The 20768-nt window shown below is 39.7% G+C and overlaps 1 protein-coding gene across 6 annotated transcripts in view; it reads left to right on the plus strand.

Annotated features, from left to right (window-relative positions):
- The window catches only part of FAM13A (family with sequence similarity 13 member A), a 281449-nt gene extending 263304 nt beyond the window's left edge, over nt 1–18145 (plus strand). For all 6 annotated transcript variants that reach the window (XM_019629843.1, XM_019629842.1, XM_019629841.1 and 3 more), the window contains 5 exons: nt 4862–4957; nt 6631–6714; nt 12137–12333; nt 12911–13012; nt 15703–18145. In XM_019629843.1, coding sequence (XP_019485388.1) covers nt 4862–4957; nt 6631–6714; nt 12137–12333; nt 12911–13012; nt 15703–15829 — 606 coding nt within the window. In that variant the 3' untranslated portion in view covers nt 15830–18145. The remainder of the gene's footprint in view (nt 1–4861; nt 4958–6630; nt 6715–12136; nt 12334–12910; nt 13013–15702) is intronic.
- Nucleotides 18146–20768: the final 2623 nt, after the last annotated feature.

The raw sequence follows: 20768 nt of genomic DNA on the forward strand, positions 1-20768 counted from the left end.
ATGTTCTAATTTAAATGCAAATTCTAAAACCATACATAAATACTCTCCTTTGGTTATCTGCTGTTCGGGATTGTCAGATCTTTGCACAGTCAGCCGATTTTTACCTGCTAATGAAGAAGAGAAAGTTGCCGTTTTCCAAAGCAATGGGCCAGGAATGCTAACAGTTACAAGAATCAATCTCATTTGACTTCTGCTTGCAGTTTATGACTCAGAGGTACCCCTCCACACACACATAAATTCAGACCACTTTTTTTGTTTTACTAAGATTTCGAGGCAGTGTAGTTTCTTGTCTGTCTATGGCATGATCTTTCACAAAGTGGTGCTTCCAGCTTCCATGCCTCAGAACTAGCGATCTTTGTGAACTCAATACAGGCAGAACTTTCAGCTCAGAAGGCAGAATTCTTTATATTAAGAACACAACTTGGTTAAACCCTGTTAGAGGATAATGCGACATTGTGACGCTCTTTTAAGATCGGGCTTCACTTACTGTTTTACTGATTTGTGAATGGAAAGGAAGCTGGAATGGGAGGCGGTAACCCTGGGTTCTTGTCCCAGATCTGTTGCCTTGGGCAAATCATTACCCTCTTCAGTGCTTGGTTTTATCATCTTAAAAAAAAAACCAAGGCGCTTGTAACTCTAATATTTCATTGTTCTAATTTTATCTGTATCTTCATAGTAAGAACATCAATTATTTTATCTTTCACCTTTGTGGCACTGTCCAAGTAACAGCACCCAAACTGATACTTCCTTAGGGAAGTTTTATTTGAGGCTAAGACAAAAACTATCACAGAAGATAAAGCAAGCAAATGCATGTATCAACTCAGGCCTTTGTGATTTTTGTTCAAGGCTTGCAACTACTTAAATATGGATAATTATTGGCTATTTCAAGGAACAAAGAGGATAGTAAGAGATCAGTAGATGATGATTTATTTTAATCAAAAGCAAAGATAGAGTGGAAAGTGCTGCCTTCACCCATTAGATCTCCTTATCTAGATTTTTATATTGTCTTGATTTATGTGAAAAAATACATCTTAGTATTAACCCTATTTCCACACATTCGAAAGCCATTCAGAGCTGCCACTTAAATGAAAATTAAAGGTTTGAGACAAAAGTGAAAGTACGTTGAAAAGATACTACACAAAATGCTTGGCCTAAAGTCATTTTGAAGCAATTATGGATCATAAAGACTTTCTCATACAAATTCTGCAGTTTACCCAGCAGGAAACCAAGGCTCAGAGAACTTCAATGGCTCCATTTAAAGGCCTGTTCTTGGATAGAGGCGGAATCCCTGAGAGCTGATGATTCAAGAATAAGAGTGTCAACTCCCAAAGTTTTCCCGTGATCCACTCAACCTCAGCCAGCCCTTTTTGACAGTTCAGCCAAGGCCCTGCTTTGTTTATCTAATTATTGGTTAGCCTGTGGCTCTGTTCACAAATACAGCACTGACAATTGTATGTGACATGGATTTGTGATGGGTGAAAGCTGGCTTCACTTTTAGTGTCACCAAACCTTTGGCTTCAGATACATACCATGAAAAAATTTCTGGTGTAATTCAAGTAGTATTAATTCTTTCCACCCATCAGACATAAAGATCTTTGACACTGATCTGTTTGGTGTTTAGATACATTTGTCAAATGCCCATGTTAACTCTGGTGGAGTCACGATGAGTTGTAACTCTCCATAGCCAGAAACTGGATTTTGTAAGATCATTTACAGGTGATTAGTTCCTGAGGGTCATCAATTTAAAACATGAGCAATTCCTAGAAAATCTAAATATCAGTGTCATAAGCCAAAGAAATAAGCCAGTTATCTTCTTCTTCTACTCCAACTAGAAAATTTGGTTTTCGAACAAAGAATTAGGAAGGAAATTGGTTTCTGTCAAATTTGCTGTATCTGGCTGATTTTACCAGCGGAGCCTTCTTCTATAAACCATAGATGTATCTGCCAAGCAACTAGTAATACGACGTTAGTTCACAACAGGGAAATGCTGGCTTCTCCTTATTTACTGTTTATTTCTAGCATGTCTTTTGTCACTAAACCACCTATTGTTTATCTTGCACATTATATTGCACCACATGTCATGTGTTGACAATTAGGATGTGCCTTAACTTCACCTGCAACGCATTTAATGGCTACATCTTGTACTGAAAAACATTATTCCATGTTTTCCGGTCCTAAACTCTGTCATCTTACATGTGAAATTGTACTAGTCACTCTGATTCTATTCCCCAGACTTATTTTTGGCTGCTGTTTAACTTTCGTTGAAGGATAACATAAATACGGAAAAGAGCCCAGGTTATAAATTTATGTCATGATGAATTTTCATGAAGTAAACAAATCCAGGTAACCAGCACCCAGATTAAGAAACAAAATGTTGCCAGGCCCCCTAGGATCACCCCTTTCACCCCCTTCCCATCCATATCATGACCTCCCACTCCACCAAAGAAAACCGTCATCTTTTCTTTAGCACTGTAGATTCGATTTTTGCTTATTTTTGAACTTTATAAAGTGGAATTTTATGGTGTGTATTCTTTGGTGTCTGGCTTTATTTTTGTGAGATTAATCCAAGCCGTTGCATATAGCTGTGGCTTGTTCATTCACACTGCTGTGTGGTATTCAATTTGGGGAACATACCTTATCCATTCATTCTGCTGTTGTTGGGCATATGGATGGTTTCCAGTTTGGGGTTGCTGTAAATAGTGCTGCTGTGAACATTCTTATATGTACGTGTCTTTTCTTTGGTGAGCTTACCGCCATATTTGTGTAGTATATACTTAGAGTGTATACTTAGAGTATAACCAGTGTCCAGCTTAAGTAGATACTGCCTAACAGTTTTCCAGAATCTTCCGCCCTTTCCAGTTGTCCAGTATTCTCATTGATGCTTGACACTCTTTTATGGTGGGTGTCATAGTAGTTACATCTGTCATTTGATCTTCAGGGTTTTGGGGGGGGGTTTTGTATAGAATAATTTCTGAATTCCCTTTTACTTTTGACAGTTTCTTTTTTTACGAAATACCAATTTTAAAACTCCTTTTGGTACTATAGATAGTAGAAGCAGGAAAATGCCATCTGCCATTTTATATTGTGATGATAACAGGAAGAGCTAGAAAAGATTATCATTATTGCTGATGGTAGAAAATAAATCCACAGAATGTTTTTGTGTGGTGGCAGGATCCTACTCTAGCTTGTGAAGTTTATCCAAAGTTGATCACTTCAGGAAAGACAGCTCTAAAAGGCAACAAAAGATAATTCATTTTGTATAATCCCGCGTTGCCTTCAAAGTTGAAGGCCCAAAGGCCCATAGAGAAATGGGCAAAGCTAATACCACTTGCCCTTCCTTAATCCCTGTAACCCTTGTCTTATTACATGTGCAGTGGAGATAAAATGCAGAAGACAAACAGCAGTCTTGAAACAAAGACACCTCATCTTATTCACCATTTAAGTAAACAAAGCAAATACATGCATACCTATGAATTGGCATACCTGTTTGTGTTTGAAATATGCATTCACTCATTTCTCAGATATCTGTGGAATATTTCCATTATGTCAGGTACTGAAATAGTTGCCAGGGATACAAAAACACAAACTCCTGCTTTCATGGGGCTTATAGTCTAAAGAGGAGACAGATGTGTCAACAAATAGTTACTATAAAGTATAAAAATGTGTCATCCATTGGGACTGCTGTAATAGAATACCATAGAACTGGGTGGCTTACATGCAACAGAAATTTAATCCTCGCAGTTATGAAGGCGAGGAAATTGAAGATCAAAGCACCAGCAGATTCAGTGTCTGGTGAGGGCTCCCTTCCTGGTTTATAGATGGCTGTCTTCTCACTGTCCTCACATGGCAGAAGGGGGCAAGGGAGCTCTCGGGGGTCTGTTTTATAAGGACACTAATCCCATTCATGAGGATTATGAATCCTCATGACCTAATCACCTCCCAAAGACCCCCCACTTCCAAATACCATCACGTTGCGAATTAGGTTTCAACATATGGATTTTGGGGGGCAGACACAAAGCACACTCATTCTACAGCAAAGCATGTGTGAAATCAAAAGGTATATACACAGGTAGCAGTAAGTGGCACAAAAAGAGAATGAGCAGGTCTTCCAGAATGGGAGATGTTGGAAGAAGGCTGCTCATGGAATTTGCCAAACCAGGGCCATTACAGGGCAGAGGGAACTAGACAAGCACATAGGGGACAAACTTGTCTCTCCTTGTCTGAGGTATGATGGGGAGGAGGAGAAACAGCAAATGATGAAGGGCTTCAAATACTATATCAAACACTATACCAGAGAGTTGGGCTTGATTCCTCCCCACTGCCTATAGAGTCAGTCCTTTAGACATTTCTGAGTGCTGTGCCAGATTTTAGATATAGAGAAATTGATCCATGTAGCCTATCAGCAGATGTTCCTTGAATACCTACTGTTTTCCAGAATCTTATCCTTAAAAAACAAAATTTCATGGGGGAGAAAGACATGTTAAAAAAAAATGATTACAGAACTGCCTGGTAAGTATTATAATTCAGATACATACTTTCTTCCCTAGACCTTGAAAACAGTACATTGTCCAGGAACTCTGAACCTTGAGGAGTTTTAAACAGGGAACTAAGAATGATCATAGTTTTGATTTAGAAAAAGCAATGCTGATAATAGAGTGCTTGCCAGAGTGATCTGCAGCTAAGGTAGATGCTTTAAACATTCATCGACTTAGTAATGTTTATCATTTTAAATAAATTTTGTGAGAGTGGTGAGACTTCACTTGAATCATCGATACTTTTTCTAAGCCCAGAGCATGCTGGGACAGCTGGTAGCCTCACCACCAGGAGCAGGCTTCTCAGCTCTCTTGTTCTTGCTTTTCAGGTAACCAAGAATGAACGTCAGGTTATGAAGCCACTATATGACAGGTACCGGCTGGTCAAACAGATCCTGTCCCGAGCCAACACCATCCCCATCATTGTGAGTTCCCCACCTCTGTGTAGCTGATTACTTGGTTGAATAGGCCCTAGCTATATGAATAGAGCTAACCTGCTTTCTCATTGAAGAATAGTCTTTAATAGTTGAACCTGCCACTAATATTTATGGCCCATACGCTTGAAGAATGAAAACTTTATCAAAGACTTCTGAGGCTACATTTGTCAAAAAAGAGCAAATCTGAATCTGATAAAAATATTTTTTGCAGAGGAGTTGTGCTTTGGCCATATACATACATCTGACATGTGCTTGGCCAACTCCCCCGTCCTTTCTTCAGAGATGGAGCACGAAGGGGACAGGGCTGTGCTTTCTCCAGGCCTTTCCACTCCAAAGAGCACCTCTCTGGTCCTGAGAGCCCTCTGTTAATGTCCTCTCCCCCTCCAAGCCGGGATAAGCCCCTCAGGGATCCTATCCAAGGAAAATCCCTCTAAGGAACTCTGGAAAGTGAGCCTCCTCCTTTTGGAGGTTGTGGAGAAATGTAATGTGGAAGGAAAGGGAGGGAGGCTAATGACTGTGAAGGTGCTCGCAATGGCCACCATCCTTGGACTTAGCTGCTTTGGGCCTCTGAGTTCCGATTTTGTCAAGAGCGGGGAGCAGCGCCTTTCCCTTTATCCCAATCTCAGCTTTTCCACCCGCAGCCCTGTCCCATCTTCTGGGGACTGGGTTGCCTTTAATTCAGTGTTCTCATCTCCAGGGATCCTGGGGGCTTTTAGGCTTTGTAGGAAGCAGCCACATCCCCACTTACGTTGTTGCTCATATGAGAATTCATCCTAGCTGCTGCACTTCTATTCCTGCTTTAAATCTCCTTGTTTATTTCTAGCCCTAAGCTATGGTCTTTATGTATCTTTTAACAGTATACTTGTTCATATAAATGAGGGAGGGTCCAGAGAGCTCATGCAGGTGTGTTTGAAGAAAGCTACTTTCCTAGAAATTTCCTGCAAAATAAATTAGTAAACTAACCAATAAAATAATTAAATCTAAGGAATGGTTTTCATTCTTCAATTAGGAACTCTTAGTGTCCCTAAATAGGTAAATGGACAGCAGAGAAGTGAGATAACCTTTGTACAACTTGATGAGCTCATGTTGTTGTAGTTAAAGCTTATTACAGCTCAGATGTTCTTGTAGTTACTGTGATTGGGGTGGAACGCGGGTGGGGAGGCACGTGTTTCTCCTCAAGTTAACATGCCTGTGTGCTGTTCTTGCGCTCATGTGAGCTCCTTGAGTTGGGGCGGGGGCTTTCTAAAGTGAAGGAGCAACTTGGAAAAGAACTTTGGTTGTTTCTAGTTTTCCTGGGAATTTTTGGTGGGGAGGGAAGCAGCGGTTCTCAACCTTCCTAATGCCACGACCCCTTAATACAGTTCCTCACGTTGTGGTGACCCCCACCCATAAAATTATTTTCGTTGCTACTCTATAACTGTAATTTTGCTACTGTTATGAATCGTCATGTACATATCTTTTTGTTTTCCGATGGTCTTAGGCAACCCCTGTGAAAGGGTCTTCCGATCCCCAAAGGGGTCGCGACCCACAGGTTGAGAACCGCTGGACTAGAGTATATCGTTAAAAGGTGGTAATAAACACAGGTGAGGCAGAGGAGGCAGAGAGCTGGTGGGAAGGGGGAAGGGACTCTTCATGTAACCTACTGTTAACACCTGTCGCAGGGATCCCCCTCCAGCAAGCGGAGAAGCCCTTTGCTGCAGCCAATTATCGAGGGTGAAACTGCTTCCTTCTTCAAGGAGATAAAGGTGAAGACCTCCAGCTGCTAACCACTTCGGAAATCTGCCTCCCATCTCTCCCTTTGTCCTGTGAATGAGGGGTTGTGATTGGGCCCTTCGGTGGTGGCTTCTTGTGGCATGCCCCCAAAATCTGCACATAACCAACTTTGAACAATCCTTTTTTATTTACATTATAGGCTAGCTGATTTCCTTAGTTTCATTTCATTCCCCGATTTTTGTTTTTGTTTTTGTTTTTTTCTTTTTGCTGTTGTTTGCTTTGTGTTCAGGGATGATTCCTTTGTTTTGTTTTCACAATGTTTTTAGTTCTGAGGGTTTTGGTTTTGTTTTTTTGCCTAGTTAAAGAATGGATTTTTTTTATATTTTAAAATTTTATTAAATTAGTTCATTGGGTATCTTTTTAAAAGGAAACTTCATTTACTGAGTTTATAGAAAAAAACAAAATTAATAAAGACCACACACACACACACACACACACACACACACACACANATATATATATATATATATATATAATCATGTAATAAAGAAATTACCATTTTATAGACAAATATCTTAGTTGTCTTTAGCAATTTTGCTGGTACAGCTTCACCCACCCTACCTTCCTCTCACCTTTCCCTGGCACATTTAGTCCCCAGGACGAATTTTATAATCTCTTCTTGATCGTTGAATATAGTGCTGTGACCAGCAGTCATTAGAACATATGCTTGGCTTTTTTTCCCCAGTAGTAATTATGGATTTTATACAAATAATCCTTGTCCTCAGTGACTACTTTTACTGGATTTGGAGGTTTGACCTGTGTCCAGGGGTCTGTGCGTCTCCTGCAGGGACCTATTTGGTTGTCGGAAAAGTCATGATGCATTTTTGTAATGAAAAACAGACAAAATACGTCATGACTTTTCCAACAACCCAATAATTGACCTGTACTAGGATAAGCCTCTTTCATGTTTGTGTTTCTAGACAACTGAACTAACTGGATGGCCTTATTTATACACAGCTCTAGAGATGAAAGTCAGCATTAATCATTTTTTTTTAAATCAGCGATTGCTTTTTAGCAGTTTTTTAAGTCAGAGGGGGGAGCGAAACCAAAAACAGAAGTGACTTTTAAGAGTTACACCTGTCATATTTCCCTGACAATTCCAAGCCTGGGAGGTCATTTATTTACTGTAGTTAGGAATGATTATTCCAGAATATGGGGCCTCATTCTCACAGAGGGACACCAATTGAGAAGCATTCCATTTTCCTGTCTAATTCTTATTATAACTGAGGTAAGATACCAGAAGTTACAGTCTTCTGCTTTATTCACTCTATTCCTTTTCTTATCTCTGAGAGGTCTTGAATACTTCATATACCTAAATTTACGGTATTAGGCAATGATTGTGCTTACTATTCCTATTATTTTAAATAGAATTTGTTTCATGAAAATGCTCTGTGAAATTTAGATGAATATACTATATTATATCTTAAAAATTAGAGCTATTTTCTTACAATAAGACTTGATGAAGGAAGACACCTTTTGTCTAGCTGGTAATTTCACCCAAGGATTAAATCACTGTAATTGAAGAAATTTAGACAATTGTATGTATGAAAATTCACATATTTCTCTTAGAATCATGTGCTAGAACTGTTACCAGATTAAAATGTGTTCTTTAACACATCTAAAATATGACACTTAATAATTGCCTCGTGAAACAAATGGAAGACATACTAATGATGCTCTTTTTAAAAGAGGACGTTCTTCCAAATCTTCTCCTTTAGTTCAGTTTGGTTTTTTTCACAAGTATATTTTGGCCATGGCTCTTCTACTGGCTCATGTGATGATCAGAATGTCTGATAATTTTGCAATGATTACATTGCTTTTGTAAATAGTGCTGTCTTTTAGTTCATTTTGTTCCAATTGGCCAGGTTTATTGTTAGCATGTATTTGGTTTGTACTAGTTCTTGGCAGTTCTGATACAATTTAGAATTTAGTGTGTGTGCAGATAAGAAGATTGTATCCAAGTGTTTCTAAAAAAAAAAAAAAAAAACCATCCCTGGTTTTAAGTGTTTGTGGGAGGAAACCAGCTGTGTATGAAAACAGAGCCAGCTCAAGTTCTAAGGCCCTAAATCTTCCAGCCCCAAATCCTAAAGGTCATCTAGTCAGTTCTATCCAACATAAAAATTTCCTCTAAAACTTCTCTGACAGAATAGAAGTGGTTGCATCTTCAAACTTGATAAGTTTACAGCAACGGGGAGAAATCAGGTCACTCATTATTGGATTAAACGTCAGTAATAGCTAAAAACTCATATTTTATAATTATCATTTTTAAAATTACAAAATGCAACATTATATAATATGTAATTTTAGAAAGTATAATAAGTCTGATAACTATAAAATATCAGTTAATGAACATAATTTAAAATTAAAATATTCATAGCCATTATTAATATATTACTTTCTACTTAATAGGCTGAGTTTTGCCCTCTGGAACAACATAGTGCTTCTTCCATGAGAACACTGCATATATTTATGGTCACCCGCCTTGCCCACGCCCACTCATACCCTGTGGAATTCTTTTCTCCAAGCTCTTCTTACTGTTTCTCATGTGATGTGGGTTGCAGACCATCCAGCAACCTAGTGACTCTGCCTTATACGCACACACCAGTGTCTATCCCTCTTGAAAACTGATACCCAGAGCTGTACACTATTCTAGATATGGTTTAAACAGCAAGACAGTAGATCAAGGATGAGTCCTGACCTTGATCTAGATGACTAAGACCCTTCAGCTCCTCAACTCTGTGACTACCTGACTGTCAGTGTATTGTGAGTTCATTCTAGGCCTTCTTTAGCAGGGTATCTCCACTTCAATGCAGACATTTTGGGCCGGGTAACTGTTGTGGGCAGCTGGCCTCCACTCGCTACATACAGTGCACTGCGACCATCCCCTCCCCAGCTGTGACAAACAAAAATGTCTCCAGGCATTTCCAAAGGCCCCCTAAGGGGCAGAATCACCCCCAGTTGAGAACCACGGCTTGTGACCCAGTCTCATTGCTGATTTACGCAACCCTGTTTCATTTTCCATGGATGACTTACTGTGTTTGTCCAGCTTTTCGTTTTCCTAACATAACTAGAGGACCTTGCATTTTTCCAATTAGTTACTTTTCATACTTCTATTCCAGCCTTATGAAATAGATCAAATCTAGATTTTGTATTGCAACATACCAGTTGCTATAACCCACTTTCTATTACCTACACGTTTTATGAATATGCCTTTTGTGTCTTTATCCAAGTGATTGATAAATATTGAATAAGGCAGAGTCAGATAAAGGGCCTGTTACAGACTTTTCTCCAGATTCACGTCACCGTTGCATCATCACTGCAGATTTTCACAACCGGCTTTCCTTTGATATAGGTCAGCTCACATCATTCTTTCTTGAAATGCAGTTATTATGCCAACCCTATCAAACATGGGAAAATGGTTTTCCTGATTTGTTCTTAAGGAGTCAGTGCTAGTCACTGTTGATCATTGTTCTTTATTAATTGCTCATACATTATCTATGTATTGAGTCCTTTTAGAATCCAATTTTCACAACAACCTGATGTTGTTATAATTTGAAGATCTATTTTGGCTGTTTTTCTTTTTTCCTATAATGGTCACAGCTTACTGAGATTAGTTTTGTTTAGTTTCATCTTAAAAAACATTGAGTTCTCACTGTGTGCAAGACACATTCTCACATTTTTAAGTTTTCTCGGGACCTCGGAATATAATTAATAAGGCCTAGACACCTGATTTCATTTCTCATGTGTCTAGGGCTTTAAAACTCTCTTAATAGTAGTTTGTATTTCTCTTTTAAAATTCAATTACTAGACTGTTTAACAGACATTTATTGAGTACCTACTATATGCAGGTATTAGCCAAGCTCTGGGACTGCAGTGTTCAGACAGGTCCAAATTCCTGCCTCCGTGGAGTTTACGGTCAGGTGGTTCTACCTGGTCTTCCTCATCCAGAGAAGGGGGTAGGGAGAGGGCGCAGCAGGCTGCGATGTGCTGCCTGTGTGCCAGGAACACCTTATCGGGTATTGACATACATTATCTCAGTCACTTATGAAGACGTCAGAGGTGGGAATTGTTACTTCCTCTTACAAAAAAGAGAAACTTTTATTAATTTAAAAGTCATGTTTACTTTGTTCATTTAAAAATGTTTTTAATAATTTAAAATTTTAAAAACTAATAATGAGGCCCTGACTTCCATGGACCAAGCCAAAATATTGAAGATCTAAAGTCACCCCAGAGAGAATCTGAAAAAGCCACTAGTTTTTGCCAATGTTGTCTTCATCACAATGCTTTCATTGTGGTTATGGAACGGTCCTTTTTTTGTTGTTTTCTTTTGCCTGTTTATTTACATTATTTCTCTTCAGAGACACCATTATAAACATACCAAACTTTAAGTAAGAAAATCCACCACATGCAGTGTCCGTACTTGTACTTTGATGACCAGTGGTAACTGCTCCTGCATCCTGAGATGAATTTGCTGCATTGGCACTGAGGCCACTGGGTTTAACTAGAACGGTTAATGCTGTACTTCCTGATGTTCATATAGCAGTACTACTAACCGATTTTGTCATTTTCCAAGATATTAGAATATTTTCTTCTGGTCTGACTGTACATTTTGGCGGTAAATTACTTTTAAAATCTTTCAGACTCTGATATTATTTTTTCCTTAGACTTACATAGCTTTAAAATGGGCCTTACAAAATACTAATTTGACTCCATTGTTTTTTATAATTGCATGTGGTCAAGACAGAGAATATGATACTTTTCTTAGACTCTTGGATACTGAAAAATACAATCATTGCCCTTGGAAATTCCTTGAAAACAACAGGAGATTTACAATTCTAATCATGGGAAGATAAATGTTTCGATTTTGTCAAAAATTCCCTAAGATTTTGTGTATCAAGCAGCCACAAAATATTTTATAATCTCAACTCTTAAATAGAAAGGCTGTATTGTTTGATTTCTGAGAATGTTCATAGTTTAATAAAAAATATTTTCTGACATATACAAGTAATGCAGTCCTGAAAGCACTGATGGCTAGTGGTGGATTTTCTTATGTATTTTCACAGAGCTGGGAATTTTTAGATTCTTTTGCTTCATTTGATTGAGGGTATAAATTAGTTTGGTTGTTCCTCCCTGTCCTCAGCCTTGACAAATGTTAATTGTGATGTACACTATTTTTTCCCCCTATTGAGTGACTGTATTTAGTGTTTGTGTTATTTACTATGTGCATATAGATGTTCAATAATATATTCATACTGTGCATATGTGTTGCTAAGTATTGGAGTAGAAGAAACTATATGGTGTCTGGATAATTAAAAGATTGTTAAATGATACTTGTGATGAAAGAGTGCCAGAAAAAGTAACCAGATTCTGGTTGGGGTTGCTTTGTATCTCCAGGAAGAAGAGGAGGGTTCAGAAGATGATAGCAACACAAAACCGGACTTCACAGTCACTCTGAAAACTGATTTCAGTGCCCGTTGCTTTCTGGACCAATTTGAAGATGATGCTGATGCGTTTATTTCCCCAATGGATGATAAAATACCGTCAAAGTGCAGCCAGGACACTGGGCTTTCAAATCTCCATGCTGCTTCAATGTATGTTGTTTTGATGTTGAAATGTTTGAGTGAAAATAGCTTTCCTAAATATTGTTTTAGTCTTTACTTAAAATGGCTGACCAAACACAGGTGACTTACCTGGGGTGCATCTGTGTGGATAAAACAGTGAAATTTTTTTTAACTTCTGGCTCAGTTTTTGTATGAGCTTCATCCTGTGTTATCTGAGGGAGCATCGGAGATCTTGCTTAAATAATCAGAATGGCTCTGTAAATGGCACCGTGTGGTTCTGTACTCTACAGCTCATCATTTAACACTCACTGAGCACAGATGTCATCTCTTTCTTTCAAAGCAAAATGTGACAAAGCACCATGGGATTTCACAAGCCCTAAGGATTACTCAGTAGCAGGAGCCTTGTTGGAACCCCAAAAGCCATAGCTGTTATCAGTATTTCAGGGAATAAAAAACATTCCTTCCTGCTGACCCTCAGCTCCCTCAACGGTTTTTGCATTTATGTGTTTCCCACTTTGTCCACAAACCCTATCAAGTTGCACATTCGTTACGTGTATGACAATTCAGATATAACTCAATTTTCTTGACATTCTTCTGCCCCTCTTAGACCAGAACTCTTGGAACATCTACAGGAAATGAGAGAAGAAAAGAAAAGGATTCGAAAAACACTTCGTGATTTTGAAGACAATTTTGTCAGACAAAATGGAAGGTAGTGTATGTGTTTTCCTTCCCTCACCCCTTCTGCACACACATCCTCTTTTTTTTCTGTCAAGTGTGTGCAATGCCTCCCAAGTGGGAACCGCTTTGCATCTTCCCTGTAACCTAGCCCTCAGGTTTGTGTCCCGGACCCCTTCGAGGCTGACTGTGAGATGGTGAGGTTTATGTGGTCCTTCAGAAGAAATCCTTCTTGGATAGTATCCAAGACTGATGCAGATTGAGCTAACATTTATAAAACTAGCATGTCACATCAAATTTTAATCTAAAATGAGCAGCTTGAAGCTATCTTCCAGTCGACAGCACTGCTTTGGTTTGGTTTGGTTTTTTTTGTCTTCAGAAACTAGGAAGAGAAATAAGGAAAGGACTCTAAATCTTGCTGGGTTGTAAGCACACTTTAAAAGCAAAGGTGGTAGTTGTTAAGTTTGAATGAAAACTATGCAAGAAGCAGTAAATGCACCCAATTGATAGGGTACTTTCCACCAGTAAGTTTTAAGGCATAATGGACTCCTTATGTAACACTGTGCTGAGGTTTAGTCTTCCATGTTTGAAAATGGCTGCACACAGTGTCTCACTCAAGTCATAACAGGAGGCAAGGAGATATTTGCATCTCTTATATTGGAGTTAGGTTTTATCATTTTAAATTGATTTTATTTTAATCTGAATTATCTAAACAGTATAAATACAGTTTCTCTGTAAGTCCCCTTTCATACCTCTTAAAAGTATTGAAAAACAAGAGGGCCATAAAAATTAACTGTGACATTTAGAAAGTGTTGTATTGCAGTTTATTTCAATTATTGTATACCTTTAATTTTAAATCTCTGATTTGGCTCTGTCCTGTAATGACTTTCTCAATATTTATAAATTTTATACCTAAATATTTGCTTTTCTTTCTACATGTGTTCAGGATATTTAGAAAATACAGATAAGTAGATAAAAGAAATAATACCCAAAGATAAACCAGGATTGATGTTTTGATGTGTTTCATTCTAGTCTTCTTCCTAGGCATATTTTTGGTTTGTCTCTTTATCTGGTTAGTCATAGTATGTACAGATATCCTACACATGAGGAACTATATATAATTATATAAACTTCACAAGTATTCAGAAAGTATACTGGATGGGAATTAATACTCATCGTACAGGTTTAGAACTCTGAAGGACTTCAGATCTCATAAACTCTGGCTCCATCATTTCCTGTCTCAGGAGAGTGAAGCCCCTCAGAGGGCACGGCTGGGCTCTGATTCTCACTCTCCTGCTCCCTTAACTGCCTCGTCTGAGAAGCCATTTCGAATTGCTTCCTCGAACAAGGCAGGGCATGAATCAATAAGTTTATTTTTAGTGCATTGAACCAAATAAGTCCCATGCTACTGCCTTTTTCATGTTTGTCCTTTTTATTTTATTATTTTATTTTTTTTTTATTATTGGGGATTTGGGGGATGGGAACAGCGCTGGAGAATTGGGGGAAGGGGAACAGACAAATTGCTGTCCTTTTGTTCTTCAGTCTGGTTGTGGAGGACGTTGCTTCACTGGCCCAAGTTGGCACCATCATTGCGCTCTTCCTGGGCGAGGCAGATGAGTAGCTGGCTTCTGGACGGCCGCTCACTGTGGCTGCTGGCCGCTCACGCTGGCTGCTGGCCGCTCACGCTGGCTGCTGGCTACACACGGTAGCCCATGGCAACCCACTGCAGCAGGGGCTGCAGCCTACGCCATCGCCAGCGACTCAGGGCAACCCAGCTCCAGGTTGAGCTGTTGTTCAACATCTTAGCTGTGGAGGGCAGTGTCACTGGCCCTCATATGTGGGATCCGAACCAGGGCCCTCTGGCGTCCCAAGCCAGTTCTTAACCAATGCGCCGTTCGGCCGGCCCCATTTTTGTCCTGTTTAATAAGAAGAAAAGGAAGCCTGGTGCTTGAATGTTTGGCATGTGCATTTCAAAGTGAAATGAGAAGCGGGACTGCACTGCCCCGTGGCTGAGAGCAGTCGCTTTGCAATGAGCCTGATTTCCCATCCCTCTTCAGTGTGGGTAATAGCACCTCCTCATCAAGTTCTCCTGAGAGTTGTATTAGATCATGGAGACAGATCCCCTTAGCACAGTGCTTAACCTATAATAAGCTCTCAATTAATACTTCTCAATTAATACTTGTGCATAAAAAAGCATGTATATAAAATTACTCAGTAAGCTGTAAAGGCTTAGTATTATAGGATTCAATTGCTGGATTCCAAGACTAATTTTATAATAATTAGGAGTATTAACTATCTATTTTTGAGAAACCAGTAAATTATGGGTATACCAATTGCTAAATAGTAATGTAATGGTTCATTAGATGAAATATATAAAAGTGAGAAAGCATTAAGTATAAATAAAGGATTTCAGTGTATGGAGACCCTTGATATGAATTTATACATACCAGCAGCAGAGGGAGGAACTTTCTACATTTCTTAGTCCTTCATATCAATCTACAAGATACCAGATCAACTATAAAAACTCAGTCACATGGTGCCTTCTGGAGGGAGCTGCTTATCTAAACCCAGCTCCGGTTTTGATACCAAGTGATATTTGGCAACACTGATTCTACGGGTTGATAAACCCGTAAAGTTTCCATGCTGATAATATACCTGCTAAACGGTATCATGTAGGAGAGACAGCAAACAGTCCTCAGCCCTCTTTCCGTTTGTTTCCATTAGAAATGTCCAGAAGGAAGACCGCACCCCTATGGCTGAAGAATACAGTGAATATAAGCACATAAAGGCGAAACTACGGCTCTTGGAGGTGCTTATCAGCAAGAGAGACACCGATTCCAAGTCCATGTAGTGGGCAGCCCCAGCCTGAGCTAAGGCGGCTGGTGACACGCGGGGAATTTGCCACCTGCCTCCCCTGGTAAACAGCAGCTCTGCAGAAACTGGAAGGCAGCCTCAGGGCTGGACCTGCAAAGCATGTAGCCCTCTGCCTCCAGGCCATTAGGATCGGCTCTAGCTTCCATTGCCTGCCTTAGAAACCGCCTAGATGGACGAAGGCACCGTGCTCTGACCGAGGAATTTTGTGAGGGAAAGTCAAGATTCCTGCGCACGCGTGCACCAACACGCACACTGTAGTGGAAGCTTTACTAACACTAGCAGTGATAAGTCACTACATTGAGACACACTCATCTACAGAGAATATACACTGTTCTTCCCCGGATAACTGAGAAACAGGAGGCTATTCTCTGTCCGTAACTGTGATTAAAACCAGCTCAGTACTTCACTCTGGAGAGCAAACTTGCTGGGCCGGTCCCTGTTCTCTTTGGACCCAGTTAAGTGGGAATGTGCATTGGAGCCCTATTTGCTGCCTTGGCCATTCCTGTGACCTTTCCACAGAGCTGCACCTCCCCCCACTCATGTGAATTGTTTCCCCTTCAGCTCTCAGGTAGATAGAAGCGGCATCTGCCCTGAATGGCAGTACAAAAATCTATTGGACGGTGTGTTTGTATGTTTCTCCAAGACTTCCTCAGCTGACAAAGAATTTTGAGCCCAGTAGGACTGGGTTACCTGCAGAGGACAGAGGGAATATAGCAGGAGTTATATTAATGCTGATTTTTAAATCAGGTAACAGGGTAAAGAGCCTGGAGAACTCTTTCCTGAACATTGACTGCACTTACCAGCCTCAGATGTTAACATCAGACACTAAGCGAGGCCAGCATGCTATGGCAGCATTTTTGGGGTTCGGTTTCATTTTGGCACAAGCTAAACAGAAAGGATCTTGCTTAATTTCTAGCTGAAGTGTGGAGGATCATAAGAGAAAGAGAGAGCACCTGTGTTCTCAACCACTTGAGTAGTTACCAGAGTTCTTTTTTTTTTTTTTTTTAAGTAAGCCTGCACTAAAATCCCCTAACTGAGGGATAAATATAGCCCTTGGAGTTCAGCCCAAGGCAGAATCTAAATCACATTATTTTCAAGATCATGTATAAAGAGGACAAATAAAGGTGTGTGGCCAATTATGATGATAATTTTGTCAAAGACTGTGTCACAAAGCTGTCTATATTAGACAATTTGGAGGGACCAGGAAATTTGAGGCACCAAATCATTCATCTCTTCAATGTGCTGATGTCACTTTGTGATTTGTTGTTACTTTATAACCCGCCATGTGCGCACTGGGGAGTGTGGGTCCTGGCTCTGCCTGTCCATTCCAGGTCCACCTTTGTGCTTTGTGAGGGCGAGTAGGGACAGCACAGCAGCCACTGAGTGCCCAGAAAAGGCATTTCAGCATCTCTGCTTTTGGAAGATAACGTTGCAGTTTGAACAGGACAACAGGATGTCCTTTTCTATGTTTTGCCTTCTTAAAGGGTACCACTTGGTTTTGTTTTCTTTTTTTTTTTTTTTTTTAAGAAGACTAAGAAAAGAAAGAGAACGTAAAACCCTACTGGCCAGATGTCCGTTTCAAAAAACGGGTTTTTGAGAAACTGGTCAGATTGAATTTATAGCAGCAATTTCCATTGCTGAAGTGAGGCGGCAGCTCTGTCAGCTGAAAATTGTTTAAGATGGGAGTGGGTGAAAAAGAACGCCTCTACATTTGCTCTGAAAAATATCTGCGTAGAAGCATGAGCATTGTGTTGGAGGTGCCCTGGTTTAATCTACACACTTAAAGACGGTACCTAATCCTCCAAATGTAAATGGACATGAAAATATAGTTTGGTATTCTTTGCTCCACTGTTTACATTACAGATGGCTATAATTTCAAGGAGTTATATTATAAATGAAATGCACTTTAGATAGGACGTTTTCTATTTTTGAAATCTGAACATGAATCATTCACATGACCAAAAATTGTATTTTTTAAAAGAAATACATGTCTAGTCTGTCCTTTTCAGTAATTATTCTTCAAAATAAGCTATAATATAAATCAAATCATTACCAGTTAACTTTTAAAGCACATCTGTGTAAGAGTATTGTTTTGAAAATACTAATATGCTACAGAATTTTTAAAAAGAGGAAAAGCTATATAAGTGAGAAGCTACTAAATGTTTTGAGATCTGTTGTTTCTGCAAAAGGTAAATTAAGTAAAGGATTTTTTTCAGGAATCCCCATTCAAATTTGTATGATTGAATAAAAGAAACGCCAAGTTATAGTAAAATAAATTGTGTATGCAATGTCATGTTTTCTTTCTAATTTCTAATAATCTATGTAGACTGGTGCCCACAGTAAGGGGGGAATAGCCCTATTACACTAGATCCTATCTGAAGACATGTTATGTCACTAGGTTCTGACTCTGCCAGAAATGCTGTGGCAAATTTGTTTCCACAGCAACCATTTCTGCAGCCCAGGGTATCAAGACCCTAGAGGCAGCATCTTAATTGGCTTCACACAGAATACTCTAGACTGGGCTTTTTTTCTTTGCTCTCTTGGGAATGTATGTGTGTTTATTAGCACATGCCAACGAAATAAGTGTCAAGAGTTATTTATTAACACTGATAAGTAAAGGTAAAGCGTGAACAAACTTGATTGTATGGTTATAAGAATTAGAGATAGAAGAGGCTTGTAATCTTCACAAGCATTTGCTTTTAGTGAGTCTGGAATACACATGGAAATAGATGTTTATATTCAGTATGGTATCATCACTGGTTTCATTTTGCATCATCTTGACTTTTTAGTCAAGGTTTTGGTTTAAGGGCCTACTTAAAAGTTTTCAAGACAGCTGAAATCTGTCTTGCGCTATTAGGAGAAACCTTGCACAATCTCAGTGATCTCCCATTCAGGGGAAATTTCCTTGAAAGACCAAATCAAATTAGATGTCTTCCATTGGGTTGCCAGTTTGGTCAGGACTATTATTGCCAAGGTAGGGATCAGCCGTGTCTCTAAGTGTAACATCAGTGTCATTTTTGCTTTGTCTCATTCTGATGCAATGCTTGTGTGCTGGCAGGGTGTGTCTGCTCCCAGGTATGGCATTTCTAGTCCAGGATATATGCCTCAGGGGCTGTGCTTGTGTCAGAAAGGTAGCACTGAGATGTCCTGAGGTCAGTAATCTCAGAGCCCCTGAGGGCTGAGCATTTGTTAATGTGGTTGAGCTTGGAATTCCTTATAAGCTGAATTATTTTAAATTTATCATGAAAATCAATGGACGATGGCCATGGTGCCAATTAAGTTGGTTCTTTCTGGGGCTGCCTAGTTCTCAGTAACAGAATTGGGCCCAGTATCTAGAATGAATTGCAGATCTACAAGAGAAACCAAATTTTAAAGTTTGTTAATTTTTTTTAATGATTTTTTTTTTTAAGATTTTTATTGGGGAATTGGAACAGCGCTGGGGAATTGGGGGAAGGGGAACAGACAAGTTGCTGTCGTTTTGTTCTTCAGTCTAGTTGTGGAGGACTTTGCTTCACTGGCCCAAGTTGGCACCATCATTGTGCTCTTCCTGTGTGAGGCAGGTCAGTCACTGGCTTCTGGACGGCCGCTCACTGCGGCTGCTGGCTGCTGGCTACACACGGTAGCCCATGGCAACCCACTGCCACAGGGGCTGCAGACTACGCCGTCGCCGGTGATTCACAGCAGCCCAGCTCCAGGTCGAGCTGTTGTTCAGCATCTTAGCTGTAGAGGGCAGTGTCACTGGCCCTCATATGTGGGATCCGAACTGGGGCCCTCTGGCGTCCCAAGCCAGCTCTTAACCAATGCGCCACTCGGCCGGCCCTTTTTAATGATTCTTAATCTGATAATAAAGATATCATTTTTCTTAAGGGTAACACCTTACTACTTTCAATGGTATATTAATAATTGAACACCATAAACTATTAACTGTTTTGTGAAAAGGTGGTTATAGTCTAAATTTCATTTTGCTTCCAAGACTGGTCTTCCTGACACCACTTCCTGGATTATTTTTTCCCATCGGAGGAAAGTGGTGGTTTCTGCACCACAATAAACACGTCCTTCATGTTCTTTTTCAGTATCCACTTGGTTAAATCAACAGAGAGGGACAAACTGAAACAGGCAGTTTTCTCTGAAGCCCTTGTGCTTGGTAGAACCCAGAGTGTGCTTTTGTTTCCTTTTATTCGCTTTAATTTTTTCCCCACTCAACCCACAAAATGTCCTAAATAGTATATTTTGTCAAAAGATGGGCTAACAATATTTTCAAATTTTTATATATTCAAATTGTGCATACTGGCCCTTCTTCACAGGGTGACTGACATGGCAAGCTTCAAACAAGAGTTATCTACATGTGGTTTTGGCCACTTTCCCTATTGAAGACTGTGCTCCTGTGGGCATCTGCGTTCTTCCACCATGACACTCATAACAGATGTATGTAGATAGGCTGAGATCGCTTACAGATTTGCACAGATGCCTGTAAAATGAACTCTACATCTACAACTTTGTTGCTATGAAGCTGCAGCTGTGTCTCTAGAGAATCTCATTTTGCCTGTAATCCAGCCCGTCGCTGTCAAGGGTGTGGCTTGAGAAATTGGTTCAGTAGATCTAATTCTCCATCTAAAAGCATCTCTCCAGTCATGAAAATCTCCAAAAGGGGATACAATTTTAGTAAAGAAAATGGGCCCAGAACAATGTTTATGTGACATGTAAGCAGAAAGCATTTGAAATTACAGTTGTCCTTTTTTAAAATGTAAACTGAATGAAAAATGTTATGTACATTTTTGTACATGACTGTATTTTGTATAAACGTAAATAAAATATTTTGAACTGTGACTGTTCTGGAATTTTTGACAGCGTCAGGAACGTGTGACTGAACCACCTGTGGGGTCGACCTTTCCCTTCAATAAGGAACCAAGCTGCTC

The sequence above is a fragment of the Hipposideros armiger genome, unplaced genomic scaffold (assembly GCF_001890085.2).
Source record: "Hipposideros armiger isolate ML-2016 unplaced genomic scaffold, ASM189008v1 scaffold_870, whole genome shotgun sequence".
NCBI classification, from domain to species: domain Eukaryota; kingdom Metazoa; phylum Chordata; class Mammalia; order Chiroptera; family Hipposideridae; genus Hipposideros; species Hipposideros armiger.